We start from the raw sequence: 27111 nt of genomic DNA on the forward strand, positions 1-27111 counted from the left end.
ATACAACGACATAGAGGTTTCATATCACATTGCCTTTAAAAAATATTCAGCTGCTCATGATCAAGAGTAGAGATATCAAGTGAGATGCATGCATGCGTTTAGCCCAAGGGCTGCATTGTATCATGGGGACCACGTGCCAGTGGTGGCTGGACAAAAACTGAGCAGAGCAACAGATATAGGACTCTCTTCATTTAGTGGGCTACATTCCAGCCAAGCAAATGAGGTTTCTTGAGTGCACACAACACATCTCTTCATCCAGACAAGCGAGGTCCATTATCACAGTTCAAGAACACATTCCAGCCACACAACATTCAAGGAGGTTGTGCAATAGGACCAGCAAGAGTCTGTGGACTGCACAACTACACAAGCAGGCTGCTTACACTCTCAAGTGCCTTGCGCCGCCTGAATGAAAAAGAGAAGGGACGGACTGCAACTACACTGGTGGGAACCCGAAAGCATCTATCTAGTTGTTGCCATCAAGGGTGAAGGGGTCCTCTTGATTATTCACTGGAAGCTATACCCACACATTCAAACAGCAGCAGGGCTGTGCCTACAGCACCATCATCACAGCCTTCCTGTGTACAGCTCCATGCACAGAGGCCTCCCTCAATAGCCTACTTCAGACAACACGTGGAGATATCGGAGGGCAGGGCAGCAAGGTCCAGCTCCCCATTCATGCACTGACCAAACGCAAGACACTAAGGTTTTCTGCACTAAGCCCTAGCAAACTTGGTCCCTACACAGACTCTCAAGGCTGCCGCTCTATCATCACCCTAGTAGTTGTGTAATGCATCACACACATTACAAGAATGCAGAGCTGTGTCACACTTTCCTATTTAGCCATTTAAACATCACTCGAGACTTGAAAGTGCTATCATCTCATTGACCAGGAATCAATTGGGCTAACACTGAATATAAAACAGCAGTACATCACCCACTGAGGGCTACCAGCTGCATGCCAAGAAAACAGAGGTGTCGACTTAAATAAAATATGTAGGAGGCAGGTAAGCCCTGCCCCACATAATCACATGACACGGCACACACACATTATTTGAATGGCAATGCCCATCAACTGGGGACGCAGGTGGCACTGGGTTAAACCACAGAGCCTAGGACTTGCCGATCAGAAGGTCGGCGGTTCGAATTCCCGCGACAGGGTGAGCTCTCATTTCTTGGTCCCTGCTTCTGCCAACCTAGTAGTTCTAAAGCACATCAAAGTGCAAGTAGATAAATAGGTACTGCTCCGGCGGGAAGGTAAACGGCATTTCCGTGCACTGCCTTTACCAGAAGCGTCACCAGAAGTGGCTTAGTCATGCTGGCCACATGACCCAGAAACTGTACGCCGGCTCCCTCGGCCTATAGAGCGGGATGAGCGCTGCAACCCCAGAGTCGGCCACGACTGCACCTAATGGTCAGGGGTCCCTTTACCTTACCCATCAACTGGGGGGTGGGTGGGCTACTGGTCCCCTCAGATGTGTTATTGGTTCCTATGCAAGAAAATAGCCCCTTGAGATCTTCCAACTCCGGGACGATTTGCTCACTATTAGTTGCCACCACAGCCCTAAAACTATGGAGGCCTAGGCGATGGTTGGCAAACCAAGGGGAGGGTGTGTTCCCTGTCATTGCCTTCGGGAACAGAGAAGCAGATTTCCACATGGCAAACCCTCCAAGTGTCCCTATTTTCCAGAGACAGTCCCGGATTTACAGAAGCTTCCCCGGTTTCTGATTTGAATGTCCCGCTTTTCCTTAGCACATCCGTTTTCACTGGAGAAATATTGGAGGGTATGGAGTTATCCGACCCCCTGAGCCATCTGAAGGCAGCCCTGGATAGGGAAAGTTTACTTTTTTATATATGTTGGAAGCTGCCCAGAGTGGCTGGGGCAATCCAGTCAGGTTGGCAGGGGATAAAGAGGAAAACAGCAGCAGCAGCAGCAACAACGGAGTAGGACACCCCTATTTTCATGAAAGAAATGTTGGAGGGTATGGAGTTATCCAACCCCCTAAGCCATCTGAAGGCAGCCCTGGACAGGAAAGTTTTTGTAATGTTTACTTTTTATTATGTTTTTATATATGTTGGAAGCCACCCAAAGTGGGCAGGGGACAAAGAGTAAAACAGCAGCAGCAGCAACAAAGGAATAATAGGACACCCCTATTTTCATGGGAGAAATGTTGGAGAGTATGGCTTTCCTCTCTTCCCGAGTAGGCTTCATGGTCCCCAGCCACGTATGCAAAGCAGGAGGAGAGGCTTCTTTGTGCAAATAAAGGGGCTGACAGCAGCTCCGCGGTGCCATCCCAGTTGGACTTCGGGGCCGTGTAAACAACGCTCATTCCGCTTCGAGGCCATAGCGGGCGCCGTCGAGCCCTGCCGTCACTGGAGCCCCGCTGACCTTTCCAACTGCGCGCCCTGGAGAAATGGGCCAGCGGCTCCTGTGCGCGCCTCTCCTCAGCCGAGGCCTCCGGAGGCCGAGAGCAGCCGCGGGGACCCCCGCCGTCGTTATGCAGGCGAGCTCGGCCAGCTCGAGTGCCGGAGAGCCGCCCGGAGAAGGTTAGTAGTTCTCCGGTTTTGGCGAGCGAAGAGAAGACGAAGAGCCCTTTGGAAAGCACGGGGGCGCGCGTCACTTTTTCGTTTCGGCGCAAAAGCGAGCCTCCTCGGCGCCGTGGTGGGCCGGGCTGGGTGTTTTATTCTGCAGCCGCGCGGCGACGCCTGCAGGTCAAGCTCCAGCGCTGCAGAAAGGAAAGGAAAATGCGCCAAGCAGAAATTCAGCAGGTCGAGTACCCCGTCCGCACCCCCATCAGCTGCTGGCTTGGCAGAAGTCATTCTGATTTTCGACTTCTATGCAGACAAGGCTGTGGTTTTTAAATGCATCTATTTATTTGAACACACCCACCCACCCCTTCACCTTACAGTCACAGGGTGGTGTACAGAAACAAAGCAAATTAAACTTAATGGAAACTGGACTGGATTAAAATTCCAACAAGAGAAGAAAGCAACATCAGAAATATGAACAGTGCAAGATGGGAACACTCATCAAAGTCCTTGTTGCATATTTGTTTATACCCCATCTTTTTCTCTGACGGAGACTCCAGGTGGCTTGCTGATAAAATAACTGCCGCAAACATCAGGGGAACCACTCATTAAAAACAATTAAACATTAATAGGATTAAAACTATCTAGCTATCTAGTTATAGGATCGATTAAAAGTAAATTCATCCAAACTATCCGCCACCTCCTAAGGATGTGCAGCCTTTGCTGTTGTCTGAAATAATGGTGTCAAGTATTAAGATGGACCTCATTGGACAGGGAGCTCCATGGGTGTGGAGCCACCACAGAAATGGCCCTTCCCTGTGACCCATGTGTTGGATCTCCTCCAACACAGGGACCATTAGGAGTGCCTCATTTGCTGATCTCAGTTCGATACAGGAAAAGGTGCTCTTTCAAGTACTTGGAATTAGGTGCAGTACGGCCAGGAAAAAAGATGGCACCCTTTATCTCTGTCATGAACAACTAAGGACACAATCCTAACCCTAGATTGGCAGAGATGAGGGAGTTAGGATGTGGCAGACCTCCTGTTCAGCTAAGAGGTTCCATGTAGTGAGTTTGTGGCTCTTTGGGGATTTAAACATAAGGAACCTTCTGGTATGAAAATCCATATTAGGGTTAAAATGTTAAGTTTGGACCCTTGCTCAGCTATAAAGCTCACTGGGTGACCAAAGATTTTTGCCCGTAACCTTGAGGTCTAGAAGCATGAAACGTGAAAGCCAACATTCATCAAAAATTGGGTCACGTTCCCCTTCCTTTTTAAAAATATGAAACGAGGTAAACTAGACTAGGTATAAGACATCCTAGAGCTGACTGTGCCTCCTTGCAGACTGTATAGGCAGTCCAATAAAATATGGCACACATTGCTAATACACGGTGGAGGTAATTTCACAGGTTGTGAAGTGGCTCTAATTGTGCTTTGATTAAGCATGCTCTCATGCGCAGTGAGAAGGAACTTGTTCAGAGACTGAAGTCCTTCATGTTTGAGTAGGCCGAGTAAACAGCTGTGATACACATAGACTTTGATCCATCAAGCAACCCTGTGCCTACATTTAAATGAAAGGCATTTCAGGAGTAACTAAGCATTACTAAAGACCCTTCATACTGTAGCCTCCTGGTTTTTGAAAAAATATTTTATTTTCTGGTGGTCTTTCTTACCAATTCATGTGGTAGTAGTACCTATTGCGCATGCTGAGATCAATTATAAACTGGCTCGTGAGCTTTATGTTATTTATGCAAACATCTGCAAATAAATATGCCATTAAAAACTTGCTTACCTTGGCTGTTTAAAACAAAACAATGAAATGAATTTAGTTATGCAACTTGCAGTGTTACAAATTATGTTTGTAGACATGAAAATAACAACTGGTTTTAAAATACTCATCACATGAATTAATTCTCTTTGTTCTTTGAAGGAGAAAGAAGTGTCTCATAATTAGGGTTGCCATATTTCAAAAAGTAAAATTCCTGACACCTGCAAAGTTGTTGAGGTGTTTTTTTTGGGGGGAAACCATGCCCCAAAATAGTGATTTTAAGCTTTTGGAGCTGTTTCTGTTGCTTTTTCCATCGTATTGGCATACATCTGGGTTTCCCCTGACATTATTTTGCTGATTGTGCAAAATCCCCCCCGACACCATTTTTATACTCGAAAACCAGGACATATCGGGAATTTTCCTGACATATGGCAAGCCTACTCATAATTAGCTAAGGTCAGTAATATAAGAGCAGGTTCTGCCTTCCTTAGGGTTACTGATATTGGGAGATGACTCATTAAAAAAATGAACATCTATTTTCCATTTTAATAATTTAATAACTCCAATGTTAGTTAATTTATATTGTGGATATTTCAGTAAAAACAAGGGGTTGTAGTACATGCATTCAAAGCAGGCCTAGCATAGGGAGAACTTTCCACTGCAGCCACCTGAGTTCTTGGATTCTCCTGAGAGTTGGGGAGGGACTTTGGGGAAGGTGTGGGACAGGGGAATGGAAAATATGAGTTAATTGCCTCTAGCTAATTTCCCTGGATTTTCTCCCCAAGGGGAGGAAAGAATTTGTTATTTGCATAAGTGGCGCTGTGGGTTAAACCACAGAGCTTAGGGCTTGCTGATCAGAAGGTTGGCGGTTCAAATCCCTGCGACAGGGTGAGCTCCCGTTGCTTGGTCCCTGCTCCTGCCAACCTAGCAGTTCGAAAGCACATCAGAGTGCAAGTAGATAAATAGGTACCGCTCCAGCGGGAAGGTAAATGGTGTTTCTGTGCGCTGCTCTGGTTTGCCAGAAGCGGCTTAGTCATGCTGGCCACATGACCCGGAAGCTGTACGCCGGCTCCCTTGGCCAATAAAGCAAGATGAGCGCCGCAACCCTAGAGTCAGCCACAACTGGAGCTAATGGTCAGGGGTCCCTTTACCTTTACCTTTACCTTTACTATACTTTGGATGGAAACCAGCTTTTGAATGTTATGAAACACTTGTTTGGAGAGCCATTGCCCAAGATTTGGAATCATGTAATCATAGAATTGTAGAGCTGGAAGGTACCCCAAGGGTCATCTAGTCTAACCCCCTGTAATGCAGGGATCTCTGCTAAAGCACCCATGACAGATGGCCATCCAGCTTCTGCTTAAAAGCCTCCAAAGAAGGAAAGTTCACAGCCTCCTGAGGGAGACTGTTCCACTGTTGAACAGCTCTTACAATAGAGAAGCATTGTGGTCCATTAGACAGAGATTTCTATCTGGAGTACTAAATTAAAGTAACTCCACTGGCTCATATGTACTGGAAACAAAATGCATGGCTTATTTGAGCTGTTTCTGGTTCTTTGTTGATTTAAAGTGGAATTTGTGCTCCCCCCACCCTTGTTTGTGAGATACACAAGCTGTTCATGTTGGAAGCATGCACATTTTGCTGCAGGTGGCATGCACCCAAGTTCCACTTTGGAAGACAAAAAGAGGTGTGAAAGTGAGACCGGTTGCTTTGCCCTCAGTGTAATTAAGGCAACATTTCTCAGCTCCCAAAATTTTGGAGTTTGTGAAAAAAAGAAAAGGGAGGAATTTGGAATCTGGGGGCTATGTGCCTGACAGTTTGGGTCGAGAACAAAGTTTTAAGATGATTCCTCTAAAACATTTTTCAACCTAAGACATTCCTTCTCAATTCAGTTATTTCTTGCTGTGCTTCAGCCCATTTTTAAAATAAAAAAATCCAGCTGTTCATTATTATTAATTTCCAGGAAATGCCCAGTGTCTTATTTTTATTCTTTGTATCCAAGCCTGATGATGAACTGCCTCACATTCTGTCTCTGGCTATTGTCTTTTTTTAAGGGAGTGGACAGGGAACGACAAGCCGCAAACAGATTGAATCCAGCCCATAGTGTTAGTTGTGTTCATGATGACATTGTAAACGTGATACAGTATTAGCTTTACCTAGTAACCGTTTCACGTGCCACCCCCTTCAGCCAGTCTTCCAAAATGTTGTTTACTATATTAATGGGTGCCTCTAAAAAGGAAAAAGGAGAAGAAAGAATTAATAACCACACACAAGGATTTCTGTTTGACCTGTTCTGTTTTCTTAGGAAGAAGGAATGTAATTACTGAAATCCGAGGGACCATAATGACAATTGGCATCAACAGGCCGGAAGCCAGGAATGCTGTGAACCAGGAGACTGCAGGATTGCTGGTGGAGGCTTTCAGATTGTTTGAAGAGAACAGCACGTTGACTGTGGCTGTGCTTCATGGGTTGGGTGAGGCCTTTATACTGTATTCCTGGGCCATTCCTGAGCCTATGCAATAGCCATTCAGGGCCATTGGCAATGCAAGAGAACTGTCCAGAAACTGGGTGTAACTGGGTGTGAGGTAAAAAGTGTATTTTTACCCAGCAAGTGTCTTCCCAGCAAGGTGTGCTGGGAAGAAGTCGGGGGGGGGGGGACACACACAAAGACAGACATCCATCTTGGGGCAGGATGGCTGAAGGCGGGCTGGGAAAGATGCATGGCTCTCTCAAGTGCTGCACTGCTGTGGGGAAACAAGTGCCTCTTGAGATGACCATGCTGTAAGAGCTGGATTCCCTCCCTCCAAACTCAGATGTAAATATGTGAATAAATCATATTCTTAAAGCTACAGCAACCTCTGCCACCTCTTCAATTCTCCAGAGGAGCAGAGACCCTGGAATCCCATGAATGGCTCTGCAGGGAATGGGGTGGCCTGTAACAATATTCTTCACTCATGCTCTCATTCGAAACCCAGCCCCTTTCCACCCAGTGCCCAGTGTTTTGCATATACAGTAAGCCCACAACTTCCACACATTTAATTTGTGAACATTCAGCTTTAGGCACATAGCAAAAGAAATAAATGAATGAAAAGTGGGCAGAGTTGTGGGGGAAATAACCTTGGCAATCCCACCAACCATTGAACCCAATGGGCTTTGACTAGACGTGGCTTTGACTTTTAGCACAATCCAAGGAACATAACCCCCGCACAAATTGCGGGCCAACTGTACCTTTAAAACTGAATTTTGAATAGACACAAGAGCAAACTGATGCAAAAGGTATGAAGGGTGTGTGTGTGTCATAAAAGCCTTAAAATAAATTATCTGCTGTGGCTCGGGATACTTGCGTCAGCAACCAGAACTCATACATGCAGTGGCGTAGCGTGGGTTGTCAGCACCCGGGGCAAGGCAAGTAATTTGCACCCCCTAACCCGTGGATTTGCGCCCCCTAACCCTAACCCCCAGATGTTGCGCCCGGTGCGGCCGGGCCCCCCTGCACCCCCCACGCTACGCCACTTTATACATGCCTACAAAATGACTTGTGGCGTAGCGTGGGGGGTGCAGGGGGGCCCGGCCGCACCGGGCGCAACATCTGGGGGTTAGGGTTAGGGGGAGCCTGAAGTGTAAGGCTCACGTTGAAGTTTCAGGCTTCTTTTTGCTCTGTGTCAAGGATGGTGCCAGGTATGTAATAGTTAGGGATTGTGTTTCCACTTCATAGTAAACTATGGTTCGTGATTTACGGCGAACGTGTAGACTACTCCCACTTCGTTTTTCCCTGGTAGTGAGTAGGAGCAACCATGTTCCTTGGCTTAGCGTTCCATCTGAGCTGCAGGTTGTGGTTTGCTTCACTTCAAGGAAACCATGGTTGATAAGCATGGAACAAACCTTGGCTTCTGATTGTGGTTTGTTTGGAGAGAAACAAACCATGATCCCCAGTTTGGATGCAGCACTAAGCCAAGCATTGTGGTTTGTAGCTCCCACTTGCTTTAGTAGAGAGGAGTGAAGTGGGAGCAGTCTGCGTGTTCATGGTTTAACCATGGCTTCCCGTGATGTGCGAACACAACCATGATGTCATCTCATTCATAACATAAACCCTGATTGGCTAGAATCACATTGTGAAGGATAAGTTAAGTTTTTAACCAAGGAAAACAGAGCTGGCAATGGCAATGGCAATGGTCACAAACAGGCACAAAAAAAGGAATGTTCTTAATGGGAGCAGTGGTTATTTGGAGTGAGGCTTAAATTTTTCCAGGCCTTCTGAAAGCAGTTCTTTGAACCAAAAAACTGAAATGGGCAACCCACTCAGCACAGCCTTTAGAAAATTGGCCATTGTGATATGTGATAATGAATCACACATTTAAATAAGCGAGTGATAGTTGCAGCTATCGGCATGACAGCATAACAAGCTTTCAGAGAAAAGCAAAACAGAGCCCTGGTTTTCTCTTCCTCATCTCTCCTTCCTCAGTAGATGGTCTACTTAACAATTCTGCTCTATAATTACAATATTTACTTTGCTGAGATAAAGAAAAACAGTATTTAGTGGAATCAGAAGCAGCTGCATTATTGGTAGTCTTGAGGGGAAAGGATAGAGATTACAGTTGGAAACTTTAAAACAAGAAAGATTTATGTATATTTATGTTTTTTTAAGGGCTTTGTCCCCCAAGGATGTGTATACATAAGGTTATTTTTAGACCATCAATTTGATTGAGAAAATTATAGTGTTGGGACTTGAGCCGAGAACAGTGGTCCCATCTGTTAAACTCATATCTGGGTGATGCCTGCTTTGTGGCCTTTAATGTGCTGGGCTCAGCAAGTGAGTGATTCCCCTCCTCCCCTCACTGTACAGTTGCAGAGCTGGATCTTAAAGTAAATACTGCGGGCACTCGTGCTTTGGTTTTCATCATGGTGGTACAGTCAACAGCAGCTCTTTCTTCTGCTTCCAACGCACACAAGAAGTCATGGTTCCCCCGCCGCTCAAGTAAAGGCTTGAATTAGCTGCCTCTGCGGTAGAGGAAGAGTAGGGAGACACGGTTTTGCCGATGACGTGGAGGATGTTCTGGCCGGTATACATGCCACCAGGAACCCTTTGAATGAAATTCTTGGCTGTGGTTAAAATGCTTCTTCGGGGGCAGAGGGGGGAATGATGTGCCCTTCTTAGGTTTTTGTACTGGAAGTTATTAAAATGCCATTCTAAAAGGGAGTGAATTTGATACACTTACGTCCCCCCACCCCAATTTCAGGTTTTGGCTGTTCTAATTTAAGATTTAGGATGAAAAGCAATTTTGATTATTTTAATTCTGTGCTTTGTGCTTTGTATACTGTAACTCTGGGTTGTGAACTGCCCTGAGACCTACGGGTATAGGGCGGTATACAACTTTAATAAAGAAGAAGAAGAAGAAGCTGGTTGATTTGGCCTGCAAAGTTTAATTTAGTTGATCACAAGCTGCAGACCAACCAGCAAAAAAGGGCAAAAGCAATTTTAAACTGCATTAACAGGCACATTGTGTCCAAATTATGAGAAGTGATAGTTCCACTCTATGCTGCATTTGGTCAGACTGCATCTGATGCAGGTGGTTTAAACCACTGAGCCTCTTGGGCTTGCCAACTGGAAGGTCGGCAGTTCGAATCCCCGCGATGAAGGTCGTTGTTCTGTCCCTAGCAGTTTGAAAGCACACCAGTGCAAGCAGATAAATAGGTACCGCTGCGGCAGGAAGGTAAACGGCGTTTCCATGCGCTCTGGTTTCCATCAAGGTGTCCTGTTGCACCAGAAGCGGTTTGGTGATGCTGGCCACATGACCCAGAAAGCTGTCTGTGGACAAACGCCAGCTCCCTCGGCCTGAAAGCGAGATGAGCGCTGGAACCCTATAGTCGCCTTTGACTGGACTTAGCCATCCAGGGGTCCTTACCCTTTTTATTTGATCAGACTGCATCTGGAGTATTGTATCCAATTATGGACACCACGTTTTAAGAAGGACACCACCAAACTGAAGTACACCCAGCGGGGGTCAACCAGGATAGTCAGAGTTCATCAGAAACATAGTCCCATGAGAGACTGTCGAAAAAGCACCATGGGTGGTATTCATCTACTTGTTACTCAGAGACCCATTGAAATTAATGGACATGATTATTTCAGTAGGTCTGTTCTGATTAAAACTTAGTTTTACCACCCAGTGTGTTTAGCCTAGTAAGATAAGAGTAAGTGGGGGACGTAATAGTGGTCTTCAAACAGCCGAAGAGCTAACATGCAGAAGATGGAGTGGCCTTATTTTCTGTGGTTCCATAAAGCAGGTCTAGAACCAATGGGGAAATTGCAGGGAATCAGCTTTTGCCTAAGCATTAGTAGAAACTTCCTGATGGTAGGAGCTGTTAGACCGTGGGAAAGGCTGCCTTGGGCAGTGGTTTGCTTGAGATATGTACATGGAGACTAGATGGGCATATGTCAAGGATGCTGTAGTTTCATCCCGCTCTGCAGGTCTTGAATGATCTCAAAGGTTGCTTCCAACCCTGCCATTCCATGAAAATGCCTCTACCCCATTGAAGAACGTCTAGAATGGCTCAAATAACCTAGCTCAAATAACCTAGCCTAGCCAAACAATAAAAGAGGCTGAATAGAAACCAAACTTTTTTCTTCATTCCATAATCTAAACTTTTATGTGTGTCTTCTTCTATGTGTGTGTCTTTTAGGTGGCAATTTTTGTGCTGGTTATGATTTGAAGGAGTTGGCGCACGCCCCAGCCTCTATCAAATTGGAACAAGATGTCACCCAAACGCCTGGCCCCATGGTATGTTCCGGAGGGAAATCCTGACGATTTTCTGAAAAACTGATGCCCTTTTCCATGGTAGTGTTTTGTTTCGCTATGGAAACCACAGCGCTTTTCAGTTAAAGTTACAGACATTAAAAAAAAGCGGGAGAGAAAAGAGGAATCTTCCCTTCTCAGAAAGTAACTCAAACCAAATGGGATTGTTTTCCCAAAAGAAAAGTTGTAAGTTGTCTACTGCCAGCAAACGTGGGAATCAAGCACTCTGCCCTGTGTTTTATATAATGTGAACTAGGTGTTTGAGTGTGTAGTTGTGGTACCTATGGAAGCAGAGGTAAATTATGCAGTGTGGATGGGAAAGCCGTGATCCAGCCTACATCAGCATTAATTTGCAGTGCTGCTTCTTGCTTGCTCATGAGTCACACAACACATTGTGTTTCCTTCATGTATTACTGGCCTCAATGGACAAGACTGAGTAACTCATGACCCTCCACATGTGGTTTGACTACAGCTCCCCTGACCATTGGCCACACAGCCTGGGTCTGATGGGAACATCTGGATTAGCCACTTTGTACTGATTCATCAGGATTATATTCTTAAATGACTTCAGAGAAGACGAAAAAGATGTGAGAAGAGGTTCCATGAAGTATGGGTTTCTGTTAGTTTTGAAATAAGTTTAAAAGCCCTGTCATGATAAGGGTTGCTTACCCAAATTCTAGTAGTGATGTATGGAAGTGAGAGCTGGACCATAAAGAAGGCTGATCGCCGAAGAATTGATGCTTTTGAATTATGGTGCTGGAGGAGACTCTTGAGAGTCCCATGGACTGCAAGAAGATCAAACCTCTCCATTCTTAAGGAAATCAGCCCTGAGTGCTCACTGGAAGGACAGATCCTGAAGCTGAGACTCCAATACTTTGGCCACCTCATGAGAAAAGAAGACTCCCTGGAAAAGACCCTGATGTTGGGAAAGATTGAGGGCACAAGGAGAAGGGGACGACAGAGGACGAGATGGTTGGATAGTGTGCTCGAAGCTACCAGCATGAGTTTGACCAAACTGCGGGAGGGAGGCAGTGGAAGACAGGAGTGCCTGGCGTGCTCTGGTCCATGGGGTCACGAAGAGTCGGACACGACTAAACGACTAAACAACAACACCAACACCCAAATTCTGGGTGGGCAGTGGTTGCGGCCTGGCACGGCTCCCTCGTGGCTGGCTATTGGGATCCTCCAATTGAATCTGACAAAAATTGATCTGACAAGGCCAGTGATGGCCTTTGTGGGGGGTGGGCCCTAACCCAGGCACAACCCTATTCGATTATTGGCCTTCAGCCAGAAGGCTAATACAGGTTACATGCACAATGCCTGAGCCAGAACCTACCTACACCTGTAATCCGAATGGACAGTATAGGACGCTAACTTCCAGAGATGCCTCAGAAGTCTATTTGGGTGTTTATTTAGCTGAATGTGTGAAGGGGCTGTGGGGGTCATTGTGTGTGTCTCTTTGTTCCTCTGAAGCTGGATTTTAACTGAACGTGACCAAATGTTCTCCTCCCAGTGGTTGGGAACACCATGTGAATATGGTTTCCAGTTACAGGAAGGACTGTAACCACTTCCACCCGAATGCTTACAAGCCCCTGTCAGACCTTCCCCCTCAACATGGGAAGAAGGGCAGCATACACAACTCCTCCATGGACACAATCAACAAATGCCTGAATATATTTTTTGGTTTCTGGAGACTTGGACATAAAGGACTGCCCTCAGTAATCCTAGATGTCAGTATCCTAGATCATCAGTAAGCCTCTTGCTTAAGGGACGGGCGAAACTCAATCAACTTCTTTTTCCTTGGTAACGCCCTGTAATTTCCAGCTAACCTTTTGACTATATGCTCTGCATCACCGTGAATGTTATTAATGCATTGTCTCTGGATCAATACTGATTGGAATATATTCTAGTCCTATTGAATAATAGTTCTAACACAATTCCAATACCTGTTACAGGGTCCTTCGCGGATGAAGTTTTCTAAGCCAGTGATTGCTGCGGTAAGTGGATATGCAGTGGCTGGTGGGCTTGAGCTGTCCCTCGTGGCTGACTTGCGTGTGGTAGAAGAAAGCGCTATCTTCGGAGTGTTCTGTAGGCGTTTCGGTATGTTTCGTGAATTGCATGGAGTTTGGTTTTGAATGGGTATAAAAAGGTGCGTGTGCCCTGTATCTTTATAGTCAGTACAGCACATGACCTCTGATTAGTTGATTAAGCTGCTAATTAAGGCTTACAGCGCTGACCTAAAACAGGATAGGCTATAAAAGTATAAAATATCAAAAGAGATTTTTTTTACATGAACAGTCTACTATACCTGCTCAAAAGACTTGTGAGCAGATCTGCATAGCTGACTTACTGAGTATATGTAATAAATACACAGTAGGGCCAGTTTGGCTCAGTGGAGAGATCAAAGCCATTTCGTCTTCAAATTGAATATATTTTTGCAGCACACGTCGTGTTCATTAATTTCAATGTGTTTACTCTGAGCAGAACTTTGCTGAGTGCCCCCCAATGGATTCATGGAGATTTAGGGAGGAATGCAGTGTTGCCCTGATGGTTCCATCAGGGAAAGCATTTTGCCTTGCCAGATGGAACGATGTCTCCTCTCCACCACCAACCCACACGCTGTTCCAGGGTGTATCGTAGCCCCTCCAGTCTCATGCTGTACTGACTGAGCAACCCCCAGGACAGTTGGATCCTGCCCTTGCTCTCTGGCCACTATTCTCTGGCATTTCAGACAAATTGCTGACTTCAGTTGTTTCCTTGCTCACTACACTCATTTTGCACTAGCTAAAGTCAGCCAAGGGTACAAAACATCCGAAAAGGGAACCACCGCAGACCAGGAAAAGATGGAAATTCAACAGGTGTGGGAGACAGGTTCATTCATGCCGACGTTATTAAGCACAACATGTTTCAAGCAAATCAGTTTTAAAAGAATCAGAAATTGCTTGCATCTCTTGTAACTTCCTTATGTACTCAAAAGGAGCTACTAATTCCTATTATGGTAATGTATCTTTTTGTCGCCTGGTAAAGAGGCATTTGCTCAAATTGCACTGGGATCAATACAACTGGTATCAGTACATTTGTCTCCTGCGCTTGTTGGAGTGTTGGAAGTAGCCGTCTTGTTTGCACATCACAGTAAGCTGGAAGCCACGCAAGGGCTGATTGTGCCCTGCTCTAGCTGTGGAGAAACAATCCTTGGCATTGCATGATGTCTGCTCAAACAGATAATGATTGATAAGCCAAGTGCAAACCTTGGCTTAGGGTGGTTTGCTAGGAGTGAATCAAACCACGGTGCTTGGCTTGCACATGACCCTAAGCTCAAATATACCAATTTGCTTCTCCCCAGGGAGGAACAAAGTGGATGTGATTGGCTTGTGCACAGTAAACCATGCTTTATGACTTACTGCGATTGTGAACATAGCCAGAGTCTCTGTAGGACACATCTCATTGCTTACCTTTTGGCCATGTGTTTCATGATAAGAAGGCTGTTGGATGGTGGATGAGGATTATACATGCCTTTATCCCACATTATGGGAGTATAATGTGTTAGGGTTGCCATATTTTGAAGAGCAAAAAAGAGGACACATTTGCCGACTTTTACATTTGATGAGTCTCATTTTGCATACCCATGAAAAAATGAACGTGTCCTAGAAAAAGAGGACACATGGCAACCCTAGTTTCAGAGACATTAACATTCCAGTTTGCTTAAAAAATGGTTATTTGAGTGGGGTTCCCCCCCCTTTAACTATTGTTGGTTGGGGGTTTTTTTAGGTGTTCCGCTGATAGATGGTGGCACTGTTAGACTACCAAAGCTAATTGGCCTTTCACGCGCGCTGGATCTCATTCTCACTGGGCGGCCTGTTGGTGCGCAGGAAGCATTTCAGCTTGGACTGGCTAATCGAATAGTTCCCAGTGGCCAAGGTAGGTGTCTTTCGCAGCATGTCATTATTAACTGGGTTTAAAACCAATCACAGTCTCACAACATAACCTACCTCACAGAGTTTGTTGTGAGGATAAACTGGGGAGCGGGAGAATCATGTGTACCTTCTTTTAGAAAAGATGGGGTATAAATCAAGTAAATAAATAAGATTGGACAAATCCAATGTATTATTGGGCTGCTACAACCTTGTGCGTTTCAGTTTCATTCAACCTGAATGGAATTAAATGCACCGAGTGGGATGCAAGACTACAGCCTTTGTTGTGCTGAGTCACGTTTTTAGATAGGGAGATGACTTTTGGTCAAGATTGGACCAATAGGCTGGTGCAGCACAAAGGTCTAATCCAGGCACCCCCAAACTTGGCCCTCCAGCTGTTTTGGGACTACAGTTCTCATCATCCCTGACCACTGGTCCTGTTAGCTAGGGATGATGGGATTTGTAGTCCCAAAACAGCTGGAGGGCCAAGTTTGGGGATGCCTGGTCTAATCTGTTGCAGGGCCCTGTTGGCATCTGCTGTAGTGAAGCCTTCACTGAGCTGGTGTGCACCACGAGTTTTGGATTACATCTCCCATCAGCCCCAGCCAGCATGGCCGATGGCAGTTGTAGTCCAAAGTGTTCAGAGGGTGCCGGGTTTACAAAGGCTGCTTTAGAGAAGTTGCTACTGGCCATAGACTAGCAGGCAAAAAGCAATTTGGAAGCCTAGCTTTCCAGGGTTTTTTTTCCCTTTCCCCATGGGATGGGTGGGAGAGGCTAGGCAGGATGCCCCCCCCCTTTCTCAGAGCCGCGTAGAACACATATGTCGCATGTGAACGTATAGCATCCTTTCTGTAGCCAGCAACTGGCAGCTCTTTGCGAACTTTCATTTCATTCAGAAGACAGAACCCTGATTTCTGTTTAATTTAGAGCGCGGGTTTGACAACATGGAAATACATTTCTTCCAATAACAAGGGTGTGTCCCATCGTGAAAACACATTCCTGCTGCTAACCTTTGACCACCGAGGGGGAGCTACCTCCGTTAAGGTAAATGCACACAGCAGGTCTCTTGACTAGACTCCGGAGGTTTCCTGCAGAAGGAAAACGGAAGACCCTTCTGAATCAGGCTTTAGCTCATTCTGAATTGGCATGGAAGCTGGCTTAAAAAAATGACCAGCAACAGCTGCTTTGATTCAGCTTAAGCTGGTGGGGCTGCTGCTGTTCTCCTCCCCACCCCGACTTGTTAACAAAACGATGACAGCATGTACGTATCTGAATGCAAAACAGGCTTTGGAAATTGCTGGTGGGGTGAGGAATCCGTATTGTAGCAGAGTTTTAGAAAGGAAATAAGCCAGGAGTCAACTAGCCATAACAAAAAAGGTACAGATTCAGGCGTTTCCCTCTCTCTCTTTTTAAGGCTTTCTGTGCAAGCGGGTGTGTTAAAATTTAGATTATTTTGATCGTGGAAGTGTAATGGTGGGGTGGGGTGAGGGAGATCATTAATAACACAGTAAGTTATTCAATCCCTCCTGAAGCTGCCGCCATTCTTCAGGTCCAAGAAGTGACTAACGTCTCCACAGACTTTCTGCCCATGTGCTCTGTGCGTCCTGATATCCGGATTCCTTTTTAAAAATATGGCTGTTTTGGTTGGCACCTGGAGACGTATCTTTTGAGACAAACATGAATGAAACCCTGTTTTGTTTACCATAAGCCAGGGATGTCCAAGTGGGAGCCCCCTGTGGACCAGATCCACCCCCCCCCCAAAAAAAAATTTACCTGTCTCCCTCTAGCAGCCCTTCCAAACCTAATTGGAGATGTCTTTTCATACAGTTTCACTTGTAAGAAACAGAGTAAATGTTTTCAAGTACAAGAAACTGAGGGTGAGGTTTACCTGGGTCTGGGATGGGAGCAAGTCCTGCTGAACTCAGCGGGAATTCGTTTTGATCAGACAAGCATAGACATGCACTAAATGTGGCATCTCTTTTGGATTTTATAAATATATGTATGTTTGAAATATACTCAGAGTTGAGTGTGAATTTCATGCTCTTTTTTCAGCTCATAGTAGTAATGAATGAAGCTTTCCCCAAAACGTCTAGCTATACATACATTATTTACACAATGGGCCCCGCGTGATTGGCTAAATGCGGGGCTGCTCCTGTAAGCCAATCAGGTTGCGGATTCGCCTCCTCCAGAAGCCTGATTGGCTGCTCCTGCAGGCCAATCAGGTCGCTGATTCACTTCCATCTGGAGCTGGATTGGGTGGCTCCTGTGGACCAATCAGACTGTTGCATTATGGATCCTATTGTTCTAGGATTCAACTCAGTACATAACAATGTTAAATATAATAATAATAATAATAATAATAATAATAATAATAATAATAATGTAATAGTAAGTAAAGCACATACAGTCTATAACTGGAAATCGCTTTACTGCTTAGGAGCAACAGTTGCAGGGCGTGTTGGGCATCCTGTCTCAAGAGACAATGGAATGTGCCTCTGGGGGTGAAGTCAAACTGCTGCATTAGCAGCAACAAAGTGACCTCTCTGGGATGCAAGCCTGGTCAGTGAGTATGGAGGTCCTGGGCTACCCCCCCACCCCCACCCCCCCACCCCGGCTGTACTCATATGGTCCAAAGCAGAGCAGAGCAATACGTTTGGCACCAGCTTGGCTGCAGGAATTGCCGGAAGGAGCCGTACAAGGCGCCATCCAATTGTCTTAGGGAGTCCGCTCTGGATTTGGGTTGGGTTTACTCCTTAGCCTTTTCTTCTCCCAAAGGTGTCCCACAAGGCAAGGCAGCAGAGGTTTAGCATCAGAGTTTCCCTTCTCCTAGATGGGCTACTTTCCCAGGTTGACGAGCCCCGTCTGCCCCTCACTTCCCTCTATGGCACACGCAGACCATTGGACCCACTGTTGGTCTTGTCTGCTCAAATCACCGGAGCCTGTCTTTGCATGCAGGGAAAGTCCCTAAGTCACCAAGCATTTGAGACCCATCAGCTACCCTCACTTGGTTTAGCCGGCTTCACAAACAATTGTTGGCATACAGAGTGGCTGCCAAGAAAATAGAAGTCTGCCAGCTCCTTTCTAAAGCCATAGGATAGGGAACATGTTGAACTTCAGCTTCTGTAAGCACCAGACAGCATGGAAGATGGTCAGGGATGATGGAAGTTGCTGTTGAACAACTGGAAGGCCATAGGACTTTGTACTTTGCCATTTTGGGCCTTCCAAAGTCTGCTTCCTGGAATCACCAGGGAGCAAAATGAAGGCTTTGTTCAGGCTTAAATTTATTAAATGTCATATCCTGTGATTACTCCTATTCTCCGTCTTTATAATTGTGGTACTGAAAATCAAAACACTTTTTTAAAAAATAAACTCAAAGCCACATGTAAAAAGCCATATGTTCTTAGTGACAGAATTTGTATGTACAGTTCTTAATTACAACATAGACCAAGAACAGACTTGCGCTTCTGTGCTTCTTATTTATTTATTATTTTAAATGAAATAAAAAATACCATAGGCGACAGGTTGCACTGAAGCATGTACCCCCCCAACTGCCCCTATTTCCTAAGGTGAATTCTTGTTTCTTGTTGCTTTGTCCATGGCAAAGCCCATATTTTTGTATTTGGGGAGGCTTTTGAGAATTTGCTCTAAATAATATTTGCACATTGACCTAAGTTGCTATTCCAGCTCCCAAAAGTTAAATACCCCTGAGGATTGGGGGTGGGTGAACAGATGCTCTGTGCCTGGAGAGAGAGTCACTAAGCAGGGGTACAGCTTGACATTTGTACACACTGTATCTGGTTGTGCTTTTGAACTTGCTAAGTGTAACCATATTTTGGGAGAATTTTTAATAAAATGCATTTATTTTATTTTTTTGCCTTTTAAAAGTCATCTGAGTCCCAGGCTGTGGTTGTTAACTTAATTCTTTTCTGGTTGTCTAAAGACAGTGTGGCTACTTCCTCTCTAGCCCTTTGTAGACATTGCCAAAATAAGTGTAAAAAAAGTTAACCACAAGGGCCTGGGCAGTCCGGGGACCAGTGTCTTAGTTCTGCTACCCCCACTTGTGTTCTCATCCCTCTCCAAGTTGCAGAAAACTGTCTTCTGAAATGGGGAGGCAGCAGTATTTGTGGAGGCTTCCTGTGTGTTCTAGAATCTTGGAAAATCCAGGTTCTAGAGCCCCAGGGGTGTTCCAGAAGTACAGGAGCCCCCCCCCCCACTTCAAAAGGTCAGCCTCCACCAACTCATGATAATGGTGAAGTGTGTGTGTGTGCAGAGCTCGCACTCTTGTCCTCACTGTGTCTGAATAGGGCTTTAGTCTGTCCCACAATTCCTTACTCATCAAGATAGATACTAAATGTTACAGAATGTATTTCAGCTATTCCATAATAAATATAACTGTATCAATTAGAAGATCCTTAAGTTTTGGGTTTTTTGTTTTGTTTTGTTTTAAAGAATGCTTAAATTTGGGTTTGTTTTCTAGTTTGCTATAAAAGAAAGTGTTGTGGCCATTTTATTAGCACACTGCATCAGTAACTAGTTCAATCACAGAACTTAAACAAAGCTCTGTACAATTGATGGAGAAGAAGAGCCTTCTGTAATGTGTGATAAATTCCAGTAAACGAATTCTTTTTATTTTGTATTGCTTGTCCGTGGCAAATCACGGTCTCTATTTTGGTGATGGCATGTGGTGGGAGAAAAAGGGTAAATATATGAGAGTCCCTGTTTTTGTCTGTGACATTTTGGGGGCGTGTTTATTGTTTTAGCTGTATTTTATTGTTTTCTTGGTGAAGCGGCAGCTGCAGGTTCTGGTGAGATCTCATCAAAATCTCATGAGATCTCGTCAAAATCTTGCATAATAACTTGTTGTGATATGGCACTGCCGCTTTGCAGGTGCTGCTGTGCAGCCCAGGTAAAGAGGCGGCAGTAGCAGAATGGCACCTTCATGTTTCGTTGATGCACTGCCCCTGGCTGTAGGGCCGTCTTCTCTGCCTGTCCTTCTTTCCCTGCCCTTCCCTTTCATGTCCTCTGCCCTTTGCCCACTATCATGTTTTAGATTATAAAGATTCCATCCCTTTTATACAGTATGTAATTTCTACATTGTGCCTAGCACTTGTTTAAGCACATACAGTGGTACCTCGGGATGCGAACGGGATCCGTTCCAGAGCCCTGTTCACATCCTGAACGGAATGCAAGACACGACAGCACTCGTGCGCGGGTCGCGTTTCACCGCTACCGCGCATGCGCGTGACGTCATTTTGAGCGTCTGCACATGCGTGAGCAGCGAAACCCGGAAGTAACACGCTCCGTTACTTCCAGGTTGCCACAGAGCACAACTCGAATGCGCTCCACGCGAAGGGCATTCAACTCAAGGTATGACTACTATTTCTTTTTGGAAGAGTCCAGGGGTGTTCTAACAACTGAACCTTATTAGGAATTACTTAATTAGAAGGTGAGTAACAGTGGAGAAATTTCCCCTTTTTAAGATGGTTTCCCATCACTCCTTATCCTCTCATGCAGCTGCCAGTGGACAAGTGGGCACATTCAGTTCACATCACGTAATGGCCAGGCCTATGAGACCTAGTCTGTGCACCGCAACATGTGCCTCAAAACACACTCCCATAATCCTTTGTGACACAGGGGTCCCATGGGAGATGTCCGGAGATTCAATGATAGACGTTGACACAGAAAATATTTCGCAGGCACTTGATCGCACAGAAGGAGGAGATGAGGGGTGAGTTCTAACTCTAACTTTAACAGTAAAAGGGTAAGGAGTACAGAACCCTCTCCCCAAGCGCTTCTCAGCCGAGTACAGATAAAAATAATAACTTCAGTTGGGTGGAAAGCACTAGAGGAGATGGCTCTGGAGAAGTAAAAAATTGTTATCAGTTCCCCAACCCATGCCCTGCCTTCTTGGTTAAAATCAGACCACAACCTCACACCCATCTTTCTGCATGTTTGAGGCAGTTCTATATTTAAATGCACAGAACTGCTGCTATCTAGCTTGACACTTAGCCCTTGGCGCATATGTGTACATTTCTATATTGGGATGTATTGGAAGTACAAATAAAGTTACACTGGGTTAAGCGTGGACATGGATAGTCAAACAAAGTTGTGATTATGTGCAGAATCGTAAGTATGAGGGTTTTTTTGTGTGTGTTTTTAAATCGCTTTCAAATGTTTATATAAACAAACAATATTGGTTTCTTAGTGATGTTGTTATTGAATTAATCAGTGTTTATTCACCACAGCCATCGCTCGCTCTCTCTCTCTCTCTCTCTCAAAGATTTTGATCTGGGAGATCCGTGTGATATTTTTGGAAAAATATTTCTGGGCAAAGAAAAGGAGTGGTTGCTAGTTGTGTGAATTAGCAAGGTGTTGCTGTTTCTCATTAAATGCCCACAGCTTGATGTCTTCCATTAAAATATGCATTCACTTGAAAAAGCAAGAAAGAAAATAGGGCAAAGACATCAATTTTTATTTTTAGATGGCTCTTCCCATGCTCTTCCATAGATGCAGAGTTCCTGGCCCTGCCAATATTGCCCAGAGATAGTATCTTCTTCCTATGCTCTCCTCCTTCCCAGCTATCATGGGATCAGTTGCTCTGTATTTCACAGTCTTGTTTATTGTGACCACAGGCTTTCCAGCAGATTATCAGAGAGGCATTGACCCTCTTAACACCACTATGCATTGCTGTTGGTCTTCTTCTCTGGACTGAGGTCACAGTATGGAGCAGAGGGGTGGGGCCTGTTTCTTGCAGTTTGGAATATTCAGCTTTGAAATGTGTTTACTTGCCTTCAGCCAGATTTGTTTTGCAATGTGTTCAGCAAATGTTCTTGCAGAAAGATATGCAGGCAGCTGTGAAACAGAAAGTTTTGTGCTGAAGCTCCTGGCATCTGTTGTGTCTTCCTCGGTAGCAGAATATTCTCTTCTAAGCCAAGCATTCATCCCTCCCTTTTACTCTTTGCAATTGATTCCTATTACATTGAGGGTGTTTTGAGACTGGCATTACCTTGAGGAAATGAAAGGTTCCAGGTTATGGAAATGTAAAGGCAGTTTATATAAAAAATATATATAGCGCTAGTACTTAGAGGCTTGACTTGAAGGCATTACATGAAATGTAGAACATGTGTGAATTCGTTTTAATGAGTTGTCTGGAAAGAATGAAGGTGATACATACATCATAAAAGCCTATCTAACTTACTGAAAAGCATAACACGTATAGAGCAGGAAATTAGTGATCTACTAGGTGAGCTTTGACTCACTCTTTTGGAATTACTGGATTAATACACAGGAATCACTGCACCAATAAAGTGGTACAAAGCAGAATGAGAACGAAGAGTAGACAGGAAATAATAATTGAAGCAAAGTCTCCATGGGATTAGAGATGGCAATAAAAATTTCTGTGATCAAGGACATCCACTCCACCAGGACTTCCTGCTCATGGAAGTTGCCGCTGTGATTTTTGCTTGAAGATTATACTTTTCCTCACATAAGTTAAGCAACAAATTGGGGTCAGCGGATCATGATAGTGTTCCCATAACTTCTGCTAGCTGAAGTTCATCTACCTTCTGAATTAAAATGAGAATCTCTTTTTGCTCTTACGCCTCAAAGAGGTTTGCTTTCAGAGTCTGGAAGAATTATTCACTCTATGATGAGAAGCTGGCTTGCTGTATTTCTGCAGAAGTATATAAGTATAGAAGATTCCCACCTCCCTTTTCTTCCTGACCTTATACTGTACTCAACACTAATGTCTCATAACAAATGTAACTGATCTGTAGAAAAGACTGTACAACTTGAAAAAAGAGACAAGACATGTACTTTCATAAAGCAAGAAAATCTTTTTAATAATAATAATAATAATAATAAATATATAGAAGATTTGAAAGGAGGCAAACCCAGAGCTAGGACTTAGATATAGAACAGGCCACATCCTGTAAGAAAATGCAATTTCTCCACTTTGGAAATGACCTTAAGGTCCATAAATAGCAACACTATGGAAGCCCCGAACCCCAAGGAGGTTAGATTGGCCTCAACAAGGGCCAGGGCCTTTTCAGCTCTGGCCCCGGCCTGGTGGAACGCCCTACCGCAGGAGATCAGGGCCCTTCGGGATTTGACATTTTCTGCAGTGTCTGCAAGATGGAGCAGTTCCACCGGGCCTTTGGGCTGGACTCAGTCTAACCCCCCCTCTCATTTATTTTCTTGATGGAACCCCTTATATGGGATTTGTATATAAATTTTGCCTCGGCTCTTTTTGCTGGCCTATGTAGGACCAGCATGGATCGTCCTGGTGAATATTTGGTGTTTTCTCCCCTTATGGCTTTGATCTATAGCAGGGGTCAGCAAACTTTTTCAGCAGGGGGCCGGTCCACTGTCCCTCAGACCTTGTCAGGGGGCCGGACTATATTTTTTTTGGGGGGGGGAATGAACAAATTCCTATGCCCCACAAATAACCCAGAGATGCATTTTAAATAAAAGGACACATTCTACTCATGTAAAAACACAAGGCAGGCCCCACAAATAACCCAGAGATGCATTTTAAATAAAGGGACACATTCTATTCATGTAAAAACATGCTGATTCCCGGACAGTTCATGGGCCGGATTGAGAAGGCGATTGGGCCAGATCCGGCCCCCGGGCCTTAGGTTGCCTACCCATGATCTATAGGCTACCACTAAAACGAGGCTGCATTTTAAGCTGTATTCTAACTTATATTTTAATCAACTGTTTTTTGTTAATGTTTTTACTGTATTTATATTCAGTGTTAGCCGCCCTTGGCCAGGGAGGGTGGGGTATAAATAAAAAATTATTATTATTGAAGAATCCATTCACTCCCAGTGCAGAGATGCTGTCAGAATAACGTTCAGAACAGTGAGCCATACAGAGACACACTGAGACATGAGTGGGTACTCAAGTCTAGTTGCAGGGTAGTTATTATTTATTATTGTGGTTCACTTTCCCTAATTTTAAAATATGGTTGTTTTCCCCTTTTCTTTCTTCCAGCCCTCCAGCATGCCATTGAATTAGCAGAACAAATTTCAGCATTTCCCCAGCACTGCATGCGCGCAGACAGAAATTCTGCTTACTACAGTGCGTTTGATGCCTCTTCCTTCACAGAAGCCATGCAGTTTGAGTTCGACACTGGAGTAAAGGTGGTATTAGAAGAATCTGTTCCTGGTGCTAACAAGTTCAGCTTGGGGCATGGGCGTGGTGGGGCAAAGTTGTAGCAGTTGCGTATAATGGCTCTTTGCTTTGAACGCCCGCTTTATAATATAAATAAATCTATGTTGCACTTGCAAAATAAGAAAAGCCACATGCAGTATATATGCATATCCCACTGAAATGCAGCCTTTTAAAATGTTTTATAGAAAATCCACACTTGAACTAATGCTAATGAGGGCTATATTTTTCAAAAATGTAAACGTAGCTAAGAATTGCCAGCTATTTGTATATTTAAGGCCTAAAATGGTCACAGAATCACTGCAATTCTTACCCGGAAGTAAGTCCCATTGAACTCAATAGGATTTATTCTGAGCAGACAAATATAGGACTGCTCTGTTAGTGTTTTTAAATGTGCCCATGACAGTATGTGTTAATTATTGCTTCTGAACTCATATTTAGTTCTCTCATTTTCATCGAAAATGTTTCTTCCTATAAATACTTACATTTGTTGTTGTTGACAAAATACTACTGATCCCTAATAAATATTGGTCACTAATGTGTATCTGAAACCCTAAGGAAATAGGTTCCAAAATAGTCAGTTAATGAAGCCTCAATCCTGTACTTAGTTGCCTGGTAGTTAAATTCCAATGTTACTTTTTTCTGTGAACAGCTGTATTGCACTAGAAGTCTCTTTAGTTTAATAGTCTGAAGGTGGGCACTGCTGTTCTCGTATGTAAGCTCATCATCTTCAAACACAGTAGTTTCTGTGTTTGCTCCTCTAGGGAGGTGCTTCCCCTTGTATTAAAGTGGTTGAAGAGCATGCAAACACAAGGCCTTGATATGTGCACTTGGGTGCACCACAGTGCTGTACATGCCAGCAAGTATGCTTTTTAAAGATTCAAATATCTGTTATGTGGGCCAGGAATGAGTTATACAACTTTAATTACGTAGGACCTAGGACTCAGCTATACAGCTGCAAAGATAACGTTTTAAGTGTGTTTTAAGTGCATTATACAAATGTGACACTAGATGGCGCAGGTGGGCTTAGATAGATGATAGATAGATAGATTCGATATATGGGGGAGGGGTGTAAAGCATTTTCACAGCGTTTTTTAATATATGTGTAGATTCAGCCCTAGACCCGGCCTACCCAACTTGAAAATTGCTGAAGGTTTTGGTGGGCCACTTAAAATATTTTTCTGCCTCTTGTTGGACCTGGAGTATTCAATGCTATATGCTGTATGTTTTTTCATTGTGTTTTCCTTGATTCTTTTATTTCTTCCATTCTCTTGGAATAAGTCCGTTGCAATTACTGAATTACATAGAGTTCAAATGGTAATGTAATAAAATACAGCCTAAGAAATAAAAGAAGCAATAAAAATACAATTAAAAATCAAAACGGCTATATAATGTGGGCTTGCTGCGGGTCACCTGGATGAAGTTTGCTGTCCACTGGTGGTCCATGGACCACAGTTTAGGAACCTTTGTCCTACTCATTAAAGCTGCCAGAGGAAATCTTCGTGATAGGGAACAGAGTTTGGCTATGCCTTCCAAATTCCAGATTGAAATCCTGAGGCAATAACGACACTAGGTGGTCTTGAAAAAGACATTTTTGCAATACAACCCTACATCATTGGGTTCTTATGTAGATGAAATAACTTCAATTATACCACCCTGAGCTGTTTGGAGGAAAGATGAGCTTATAAGGTGACAGATAAATTATACATTTAAGTGCAGTGTTTTAGTTTTTTTCTCCCTGATAAATGCTTTTATATCTTAAATTCCTCTGGTGATGATTTCATGAGTGTATTTACAGTACATCACTGACAAAGAGGTGACACACCTTCTGAGTACTAGCACAGACAGTACCTTGGCTTTAGGGCAAGAATTTAAAGGAGCTAATTCAAAAAGCAAACTTGCCATTTTTTCTGTATGGAATAATTTCTAGAAAGCTAACTCTGGTTCGCCACCAGATGTCCTCCATGAGTAGGAAAATATGATATTCTGTATTCTGCATTCATAACATTCTAAGACAGGACAGTGAAAGGAAAGTTTGAGAGTGAGAGAGAGCAAATATTAGGAGGTGAAACATTCTTTTAATAGTATTGGTGTTTTAATTCTGTAGCCTGAGACCTCATGGAACACCTTTACGTTTTGTTCAGCAAGGAATAATTTTCTGTACCCTTTAAAAAAAAAAACCTTTAAAATTTCAAATGGAAAAATGTTCGTTTTACATATATGTACGTATAAATTCACATTTCCTCTCATCAGTTCCTTGACAGTTGTAGAGCATCCAGAGGTTGTTGTTGCTGTTGTTTTTTTTAAATTAAAGTAACATGACCTGAATCCAAATGGAAACATTGCAATATTGAGCTCTGACTCCCCAGGGTCATACTTCTCCAAATGTGCAAGTGTAAATAAGGTCTGGCTGAAGATATATTGGTTTGCCTCTAAGTAAATATTGCTCTGCCTCTTAATAAATGGGTATGCTCCATGCAAATTTGAAGGGTGCCCAGCTAAATGGGGACGAGGGAGAAAGCTGGGAGAAGGTGCCCCAACTTATGTGTGTGACTTCCTTGAGGTCTGCAATACATTGGTTGGAAAAACCCAGCAAACCGCCTGGAGACATGTAACCTGCCCCCATGATGCCGTGGAACTTGGACAGCAGAGAGCAGGATCCAGGGCCCATTCTTCACTGGCTAAGTAGTCATTTGGCTGGAGTACAGCATTTAAAGGTAAAGGTAAAGGTACCCCTGCCCGTAAGGGCCAGTCTTGACAGACTCTGGGGTTGTGCGCCCATCTCACTTAAGAGGCCAGGGGCCAGCGCTGTCCGGAGACACTTCCGGGTCACGTGGCCAGCGTGACATCGCTGCTCTGGCGAGCCAGAGCCGCACACGGAAACGCCGTTTACCTTCCCGCTGGTAAGCGGTCCCTATTTATCTACTTGCACCCGGAGG

The 27111-nt window shown here is 44.3% G+C and overlaps 1 protein-coding gene across 1 annotated transcript; it reads left to right on the forward strand.

Annotated features, from left to right (window-relative positions):
- Positions 1-2341: 2341 nt before the first annotated feature.
- Positions 2342-24301, forward strand: LOC307220907 (enoyl-CoA hydratase EchA19-like). The gene is made up of 6 exons (XM_079985086.1): positions 2342-2545; positions 6599-6766; positions 10975-11072; positions 13043-13187; positions 14856-15005; positions 23996-24301. Exons 1-6 carry the CDS (start codon positions 2413-2415, stop codon positions 24217-24219), a joined length of 918 nt encoding a protein of 305 aa, XP_079841212.1. The 5' UTR covers positions 2342-2412; the 3' UTR covers positions 24220-24301.
- The last annotated feature ends 2810 nt before the right edge of the window (positions 24302-27111 follow it).

This window comes from Podarcis cretensis (assembly GCF_951804945.1).
Source record: "Podarcis cretensis genome assembly, chromosome: 7".
Taxonomy (NCBI): Eukaryota; Metazoa; Chordata; class Lepidosauria; order Squamata; family Lacertidae; genus Podarcis; species Podarcis cretensis.

Coding starts and splice junctions, on each gene's coding strand:
- LOC307220907 (XM_079985086.1), top strand. CDS start 2,413: ATGGGCCAGCGGCTCCTGTGCGCGCCTCTCCTCAGCCGAGGCCTCCGG. Junction 6,767..10,974: donor GGCTGTGCTTCATGGGTTGG/GTGAGGCCTTTA, acceptor TGTGTCTTTTAG/GTGGCAATTTTTGTGCTGGT. Junction 13,188..14,855: donor AGTGTTCTGTAGGCGTTTCG/GTATGTTTCGTG, acceptor GGGTTTTTTTAG/GTGTTCCGCTGATAGATGGT.